Here is a 9444-nt window from a genome sequence, read left to right on the forward strand (position 1 = left end):
ATCAGTTACTTGTACGATACTCAGAAACTCTTGTATTTTGTATATACTTTTGCACTGACAGCTACAGATACTTTCCCACCCCAATGATATAATGTATCTTATTGATACTTCTGTATATAATAGAAAGGTTTTATTGTCCAGATGCATTTGTTCCTAAAAAATACTTTATACATAGATACTCTCGCATTCGTTATTGACTTATCCCAAAATCTCCCGTATCTCAGATAACTGTCATTCATTTGATGGACTTGCATTTGTATCTTGCAGATACTTTTGTATCTTACAGATATAGCCCAGAGTAACTTGGCAAACAAATTCATTTGGCACGCTCCGAATCTACAGGCACATAATTAAAACTACCCAAAACTGAACTCGGACAGCGGCAACGACAACAATAATAACAACAGCAAAAATAACAAAAGCAACAAACAGTAACAGATTAAACAAAAATCTGGCAAGTCGCAGTCGACAACTAGGAAAATGCTCGCGCAAGCAGTTTGCCGTTGTCAGGACAAGTTAATTTATGGCACTCACTGAACCAGGCAGATAGCACAGACACAGCCAGCCGCCAGAGTAGGCAACAGACAACAACAGCAGCAGCAGCAAGTCAAATGGCGGCTCGACGTTGATTTTGTTTTGCGCTTGAAACTGGATTTTATTATACCCCAAACAAAATGTGTTAAAGGGTATAATAGTTTTATGCGAAGGCAGAAGGAAATACGATCGCGCGGATTAAGTTCATTAGACATCGGCCGATAGCTCAATCTGTAAGTAAAGACTTTAAGATATTCTCATAGATTATACACAGATCCAGAACATACTATTTGTATGCATATTTGTCACTCTTCCGCATATTTGATAACATAGCTTTGGGCTTTAGTATTACATGCATTTTTCAGAAGGATCAGACAGTTAATTAAAGTCTTAATTAATTAAGGAAGCATTTGCTATGCATATTGTGGGTAAGAGGCAAGTTCAAGAGCTGTCCCTACGCTCGTGCATATAAAATATAGCTGGGCAGCTGTGCGCTGTGTTTAGGGTATCTGCTAGTCGGGCATAGCCGACTAGAGCACTCTTACTTCCTTTATTTTATTTTTGTGTGTGTGTTTTTTTTGCGAAAACTTTTGCTAATTTGCGGTAATGTTAATGCTGAACTTTGCACAAAATTAGTCAAGTTCTGGCGCGTCGGATTAAGCGCAATGTTACGCCAAAGTGTTAAGTTGGAAATAAATGTTGACACTTGCGGTAAAAAGCGAGTTCTTGGGCCGCAACATAAACAAAAGCGCCGAACGTTTTAAAACAACCAACCACGAGCACACACAGTCAAACACACACACACACACACCGACACACATCTTTGCCAGCGCCAGGCGCCATGAAATTAAGTTTGCGCCCCCTTAAAAGAAGCATGCAGCTCGGCAGCGGCTGTCACAGGTGCGCGCCGCATAAAAAAGCCAAATCGTCCTTCCCCACCCCACACCAATCAGGGCGCAACCCCTGCTGCTGGCAACGCGCCGGACTGCAGTTAATTATGAGTAAGTTGGCCATAACCGCAACACTTGCGCCTTGCAATTCCTTAGGCCGAGCGGAGCAGCTGAGGCATGCCAAGCGCTTGCCAAAGTATTTTGTGTGGCAAAATTAATTTATAAGTTGGGTCCGCGACAGTTGCGGCAGGCCGGGGCGATCAGGAGACGGGGCAGCCGGTCGACCAGGGGCGATGGGCATTGGCAACCTGGGACAACTTTTGGCGTGTTTCGTGGCAAAGTTACGACACTTGTCAAGAGTTTCTGGACGGCCGTTCAAAATTTATAAAGTGTCATATGTTAGGAAATTTGCCACACGGCACTTTGCATAAAGTTAAGCCAAGTCAAATTATTTACGTAAAAAATTGCTACAGCTGAAGCCAGTTGGCTGGATGAGGGGAGGGGAGGTACTGAAGCTGTCACCCGCTGACGATGATACAATTATTGGTTTGTATGCGCACAATTTACATTCACATTACACACACCCACACACACACACACACACACACACACACACACACACACACACACACACACACACACACACACACACACACACACACACACACACACTGAGACTGTTGTTAGGTTGGGGCTAAAATCGTTAGAGGCAGAGGCTTGTAATAAATCAAACCAAGTGAATAAATCATAACTGTGCGAGAGTGTGTGTGTGTGTGGGTGAGTGTGTGTGAGTGTGTGCATTTCATAGTCGCAGCTTGTCACATGCGAAAGTGAACGCGCCGCCCGCCGTGAACAACAAGTTGAAATAATGACATGAAAATTGACAATTTTATTCCTACTTAACTTGCTGAATGAACGAATGAATATATCAAGCCTGAATGTCTCCCACTCTCCCACGCCCACTCGCACACTCTCCCTTTCGATGAATGTGTGTGTGCGGGTGTGTGTGCGGGTGTGTGTGCTTTATACCTCTATAGCAGATATTTTATGCACAGTTTGACGTGCGAGCGAATTGAAGCCAGAATGAATGACAGCCAGTGACTAACTGAGTGATACAGCAACAGCTGTCAAAGTGTGAATGGCACACAGACTGATTTACACATACACACACACACACCCGCTTTGGTTTGTTTTTCTTGTAAATTGCTTTTGATTTGCATATGCGGAAGTGTATTTAATGATATAGTCAGCATATATATATATATATCCATATCCATATCCATACTCAAGCTGGACAGGAAATGTATCGCTGCTTTAATTTCAATCAGTTGCCTAAGGCTAGGTTTTATTGTCCGCATCGAATTGTCTTTTCAGACATTGATAAGCTAGATAAGCATAATTTATAAGCAGCATATAAATCAATGCTTCTATTAAATTATGAAATATGCATGCTTGCCCGTAGATGATTCCGTGTGGAACTGGTAGCTGTCAATTGTATTGCACATCGCTCGCGTCACACACAAGCAACGCCACTGAAATTGCACATAAACATGTAAATAAAACCCACTGAATGGCTCAATTAAATAATCGCCCACAATAAATAAGTCTACAGAAGTCTACAACGCACTCGCATTCGGCAGCTGTGGAGGCAGCTCTGCTCTTAGTTCACTTAACCAGTAGCAAAATGAGACGACAACGCGACGCATCTCTGAGCCTCCAAGGGAGCCTGCTTGTGGCGATCGCGATCTGTGCGGTGGTCAGCGGCGCGCCACAGTCGCAGGCCACAATTGAGGAGCTGCTCAAGGATGGCGACGTTGGAGTCTCAGACACCAAAATGGCGCTGGTCACGCCTAGCTCGAGCAGCTCCAGCGAGGAAGACAGCGCATCGAGCAGCAGCAGGGAGGCCAATGTGTCAGACGATTTGATATTTCTGGCTCGCAAAACTGCGACACAAATGTCGGCAGCAAAACACACGGAGGACGCCTCTTCCTCCGAAGAACTAGATGAGGCGCCACCAACTGTTGCCGAAGTCGTGACGCCCATTGATATGAGCGCATTTGTGACGCTAATACCCGCTAGGCAGGTGCAGGCCATAGCCGACAATTACTATCGCCACGATAAAGAGGTCCAGCGTGCGTATGCCTTTCTCAGCAGCGAGTTCTTTGCGGAGATGAAACAGCAAATACTGCAGCTGCCCGAAGTGCTGGCATTTACGCGCCATCTGAACGCCAGCGGGCTGGATGTGATGAAGCTGGCACAGACCGTGGTGCAGGCTACTAAAGCAACCACAACGCCGGCCTTGGAGCCGATGGACAGCACAACGGTCAGCGGTGCGTATGAGTGACCGGGCCGCAGACCAGGTCCTGGCCATGACATGGCACAAACAAACAACTTGCTGCATAACTTCCAAGTCATCCAAGTGTCCCTTGTCCGTTGTCCGTCTGTGCCTATGCGACCATGGCATTATGCTCAATGTCATGGTCCAACACAACTGTCTGCTGCAACCTTATCAATGTTCACACATGCTCGCCTCTGCTGGACCAGCGACTGCACCTGGAGCAAACTATGCAGACAAGGCCAAACGAAAGGGTTGGTGATGGTTGGGGGGCTGGGAGATATTGGGATAGAGTACTGGGATGTCCCAGTTATGCGCTGGACATGTGCATTTAATTAAATATTTTGCCTGTTATTAGATTGAATTTGAAATTTTGCTTGCAGCTGTGGAAGCATTGGGTGGCGTCAATGGGGAGCCCAGCTCAAAGGAGCTGAATGGACTGCATGGCCTGGTCGACAGCGTGCTGGATGTGCTGCCACAGGATCAAATATTGGCTACGTTTTTCGATAAAATTGAAACGGATCAACAGTTCTCCAGGCTCATCGACAGCATCGGCACGCCAAAGTTCTCTAAAATCTTAAGCAATTTGCAGGTGAGTCACAGCAGCTGCCATTCCCCATGGCGCTCAACTCCGGCACGTACTTGAATTTCAAAAGGTTCGATCTAGGCACATTTGAAATTTTCTTTAAACAATTATTGAAGTGTGTGTGTGCGGGTGTGTGAGAGTTGGCAAAGGAAACAGCACTTGGAACTAGGCAGACCGCGGATGCCTAATAATTTTCGAAGCAGACGTGAGAAAAATTTCATAGTAGCATTTTATTGGGCCTAATGCTTTATTACGTTCCGAGTGATTCGTGTTTCTTATTTCGTGTGGCACATCTCTTACTGGCGGCCCGAGCATATGTACTCGTATACAAATCAACTTCCGCCAGTTTGCCGCTGAACTTCTCCCGAAGACCCAATTTTAAAGCAGACTTGCCAAGTGCCCGGGCATTTTTTCCTTCTTCTAATTGGCAATTGAGCTGGCCTACGTGCGGCACATACTATATTTATGAAATGGCGAGATGGCAAAAAGCAGAACGCGTTTGTTTTCCCTAATGCTCTGCGCCCGGCATCGAAGCCAATTTATGTTTATGTGTGAAAATATGCCAATTGATTTGGCGCAAATGGAATGCCTATAATTGAAAATAGAAAACCTGAGCATGTTCTGGCTTGGGTGAAAAGCACTCGCAAATCGCAATAAAATATCCTTGATTCGTTGTGCTGATTGACAAACAGCCTCGAGCATATATTTCTATCTAATTTCATGGCAATTAACAACAAGTGAAACTGCCACGCGGATAACTAATTGTTGTGGCAAGATAAATTAACATTTATTTTGTACCCTGTACCCACAAAGTTGGCAAGAGGCGTAAAACATAACTTTGCAAGGGTATGCAGAGGCATAAGAAGACTTTTCCGACCTCGTAGATATGATATTCAGTGGAATTCAGTGGATCGATTAATTTATATGGAAGGGCAGACGGGCGGACAGGCAACTCGATTGTTTGAGAATTTATATACTCAATAAAGCTGCATGTGTCGCCTTTTGGAACAAATCATTTTCATTTTACAGGGTATACATTTTAATTAGTTTACTCAATATTAATATATCGCAGATCATTACGCTTTAATTGTATGATAATTTTTGCGTTTCGAATAGAAAAGCAAATTTAACACTTCATTTTCTATTATTCCTCTTCAATTTAAAATTGATAATGCATGAGAAAAAAAATCGATTCGTTCTTGCAAGTTTCACTCCAAACATTTGATTTTTATGTACCTCATCCTAGTCTTGTTATATTTGTAAATATTCGTGACTACACAAGTGAAATTATTTAATGGGTTAAGTCAATTGACTTTTAATATCATTTAATTTCTTTCAGAATTCTGTTCCAATACGCAATCTGATCTTTGAGCTGCACAATAATGGCATCTATATAACCCGAATAGTTGAATCCCTAAAAGCGTATTTCTTTCTGTCCAGCTTTTAAGGTTGAGGCCAAGAATGTGTTAATGTATTTGTTTCAAATCGGCTAATTAAAAGTTAAATTTCATCTTTCCAAGCTTAGCTTTGCATAGACTGTCGAATACTTATAAGAAAAGAAAGACCTGCTAAATGCGCAAATGTTTATTTTTTGACTTTTAAGACTTTTAAGAATGCGAAACGAAAAGAATTTCGATTTCGAGCATATGCCAGGCAATTATTTAGTGGTTCTGCCCCTGGGAATTGGCAGTGGTATCTAGAGAGAGTGCAAAAGGAAAAGGGCGCATATTAATAACGCTTTCAGGCACCAAAAAAAGAGGGTTAAATGACGCAAAGGTGGTGGCTTTTGGTGCGTCAAAAGTTTATCTACGAAAAAAGTTGGAAACTGAAGCAGCCTCTCTGATTTATGCCGCTTCGCTTGGCTGTACCGGGCCAGCTCTCCATGGCCAGGGCCGGAGTCGAAGCTGGGGCTAGCTCCAGCGCAACAGTTGCAACTCTCTTAATGTCGGCGTTTATTTGAATAAACTCAAACTTCTGATTTCACAGGGCAGCTGCTGGCAGAGTGGCAGCAAAAGCGGCAACAAAGTTGCAAAACTTTCTCGGTTAACTGATTTCTATACCGACACCTGCAGCTAGGCACCGAAAAAATGTACGCTCGCGCGCCCCCCAGGAGACTCATAATTTAAGCAGAGTATATCAATAAATTACGCATCCTTCTGCCAGCACTTTTTTAAAGTAGATAAAGCGCCGGTCGCTGAAATGCAGAATACACACGCACACTTTCTTACTTATATGTATCCATGTGTGTGTATGCAGCAAATGAAATTGTTGCTGATCAAGAAGCTCAGCCAACCCCTGCCCAGCCCTTGGTCTATTGCTGACCAGCTATGGACGGGCGCACTGACGGCTGTTGCTGATGGTGGTGGCTTTCATGCCCAACCATAACTCAATGCGGTCCAATTGATTGCCCTTTGGCCTGTCGCTGGCGTCGCTGTAAACATGCAAGCTGACATAAGCTACGCGTCGTGCATCGGCTCCATTAATCAATTACAGACACACCCTCCAACGGCAAGCAGAGCGCGCCGTGCAGTGCGTACGCCATGCCGACAATCACAACATGTCACAGAAGTGTCTAAATTCAATCTGCACAAAAAACCAAAAAAAAAAAGGCTAGCAAATAAAAATAACCAAGAACAATCGTCAATCTCAGCTGGCAACGAGCACCAGGCACCTGGGGGAAAAGCGGAGCTTTTTATTTCCAAATGTCATTGTAGCAGATTTTGGAAAACTATCGGAGTCAAATAAATTTACGCTTTCAATAAAAGCAAGTGCATTGTACCCTGTAGATTTTACAACAGATCGGTTCGTTTCCTTCGCGCATCAATATTCCGCAACCCTTGGACATGAAGCTAGTTTCGTATCTGGACAATTCTGATGGCGCCGGCTTACCCGGCTTACCCAGCCTGCCAAGCATCCCGAATCACACAAATGATTCAGACTTCTGTGTGCCGTGTCCCGCTGAGCCCACCAAAAATTTGCAACAGTTCTATCAGGTGCAGGAACGCCTGCAATCCGATCTGCTAGCCTGCGACGTGCGCTTCTCGCTCTTTGTGGCGGCTTCCACCAGCTATATGTACGAGTCGCTGCTGCGGCCCTTCCCCAAGGAGTTTCTCGACAGCAATCAGCGTCCGGACATTAATGCGATCTTCGATACCATTGCCGACGTTGATCGACTGGAAACCATTCTTGCCCAGCTAATAAATGGCAACTACAGACGCTATCATGTAAAAGTGATGAATCTCTTGCACGCTGTTCTGGTGCGACACGGCGAGCGTGTGGCATTGAGCACACTGCGACCATGTGAGTTCGAAGATCTGTATACGCATCTGCAGATTGGGACGCCACGCATGGCGCCCACACAGATCTTTGAGGTCACACCGAGTCTGAAATGTGCACACACTAAAGAATACACAAGTCTGCGCGAACAGTGTCCGGTCCGGATAGGATTTTACGGCGCCAAGCTGGAGAAGCTATATGCCATGCTGACCGTAGGCTGCCTGCCCATGGACAAGCCCTTGGTACTGGCCAGGAATGTAGACGAAGCGCTCCAGCTCAGTCCACAAAGTCCTGGCTGGGGCGGCTCACGCTGTGGCGCCCTGCTTAGATGCGTGGCCGTTGTGGAATATGTGGTGGTGCCCGCGCATGTCTCTGTGGATGATGATAATGGACTTGTGACCATCAGAGAGGCCAGCTGCATGCAGATCTCGTATCTAATGTTCTTTGGCCAGAATTTTGCCAAGGTTGAGAGCCCGCTGATGCGTCAGCCCAAGTTAGTCGTCAATTGGAATGACACGGTCAAGTGGATGGAGGACAATAAATATGCACTTTCGCTCGGTGTATATCTGATGGTTTTATCCCTGACCTCGTCCAGTGGACGTGGCATCTTGCACAGATTCGCTTGCACGGGCCTGCATGTGCTAAGGAAAGGATTTCTGAAAATTTAAGCGTCCCTCTGACTGACTTCTGTCCCTCTGACTGACTAATTGGCTAATATAATCACTTTATTGCCCTTTCCTTGCCGAGAGCAATAAAGTGCTTATATGCGCCAATAAAGTCAAGACTTCCTGAAATTCAAACCTTCAATCAAAATAGCTTTAAGTAAACAAAATTTAAAACGGATACAAAAACGAGAAAGAACAGCTACATTCGGCATACCAAATATTAAATACCCTGCTAGACATATTGGTTACGGCAAAAGAATTGAATAAGGATCGAGATTGCTTGGTGAAAGTATCTTAAAGATACAGAAGCGTTTCCCATTCAAAATCTTATTTTTCAACGAACCTTTCTATATAGCTATACGATATTGTGGGTTGATGTTGATAGGATTCTGAATACTAAATTTGATCAAGATTTCTTGCAAAACCAGCTATATAATATAGTTACCCGATCTGGCCTATTCCGTAATATTCACAATCTTCAATAGCGAGGCGGACCTTTGCAATGTTTCATAACGATAACATTTAAACTGAGAGACTTGTTTGCATATCGTTGAGACTGATCAGGAATGTATATACATTATGAGTTCCGAGATGGCTTCTATGCGTGACACATGCCGTTATAGTTTTCGAATACCGTCTGCAAGGGCATAAAAATGGAAATCTAAAACACTGAAAGTGCTGAAGTCTACCGAGGGAGTTAAGAGCTGGAGTGTGGGCAAATGTTGGCATGAGTCACACGCAACTAGCCATAAATAACAACAATTTAGCATTACAAGTGACGCAGTAAAAATTTATACGCTCTCGCACATTTTCAATTTTCTGCAATTTTTCTAGCAATTGTGTGAAATTCCTTGCGGCCATTCGGGCGACTCCCAGCAGCTGGAGCTGGCCCGGTCGCGGCGGCTGCATAAAAAGGACATGGTCAGATTTGTGTTTGCGCGTGTGTGTGTGTATATATGTGTGCGTGTAAGCATGTGTGGGCACATAAACCGAGTGCAGGCAGTCTATGGTCCTATGCCATTTGCCCAATAGCGAATACTGGAGCATACTGAAACTTGGCATTATGTGTTGCCGGACACTTTTAGGGTCACACAATTTAGCAGCTTGGCTGGGAGCGTTTCTTTATTTTTATATTCTCCTATGGCGACCACAGCTGTC

The 9444-nt window shown here is 44.5% G+C and overlaps 2 protein-coding genes across 2 annotated transcripts; both read left to right on the forward strand.

The window, feature by feature from the left end:
• Positions 1–1940: 1940 nt before the first annotated feature.
• Positions 1941–5909, forward strand: LOC115760737. Its single transcript, XM_030702213.1, has 5 exons — positions 1941–1970; positions 2887–2976; positions 3037–3754; positions 4143–4351; positions 5685–5909. The coding sequence occupies exons 1-5, from the start codon at positions 1956–1958 to the stop codon at positions 5790–5792; spliced, it is 1140 nt and encodes a 379-aa protein (XP_030558073.1). The 5' UTR covers positions 1941–1955; the 3' UTR covers positions 5793–5909.
• Positions 5910–7051: 1142 nt separating this feature from the next.
• LOC115761041 (protein mono-ADP-ribosyltransferase PARP16) lies at positions 7052–9077 on the forward strand. The gene has a single exon (XM_030702656.1). The coding sequence runs from the start codon at positions 7189–7191 to the stop codon at positions 8287–8289; it is 1101 nt and encodes a 366-aa protein (XP_030558516.1). The 5' UTR covers positions 7052–7188; the 3' UTR covers positions 8290–9077.
• The last annotated feature ends 367 nt before the right edge of the window (positions 9078–9444 follow it).

This window comes from Drosophila novamexicana, unplaced genomic scaffold (assembly GCF_003285875.2).
Source record: "Drosophila novamexicana strain 15010-1031.04,08,12 unplaced genomic scaffold, DnovRS2.1 tig00000462-arrow-pilon, whole genome shotgun sequence".
Lineage (NCBI taxonomy): Eukaryota > Metazoa > Arthropoda > Insecta > Diptera > Drosophilidae > Drosophila > Drosophila novamexicana.

Bases quoted from the DNA above. Each gene is read 5' to 3' on its own strand.
- LOC115760737 (XM_030702213.1), top strand. The intron at 2,977-3,036 runs GTAAATAAAACC...ATAAGTCTACAG, and splicing joins CTGAAATTGCACATAAACAT to AAGTCTACAACGCACTCGCA. The intron at 4,352-5,684 runs GTGAGTCACAGC...AATTTCTTTCAG, and splicing joins AAATCTTAAGCAATTTGCAG to AATTCTGTTCCAATACGCAA.
- LOC115761041 (XM_030702656.1), top strand. From the start codon at position 7,189: ATGAAGCTAGTTTCGTATCTGGACAATTCTGATGGCGCCGGCTTACCC.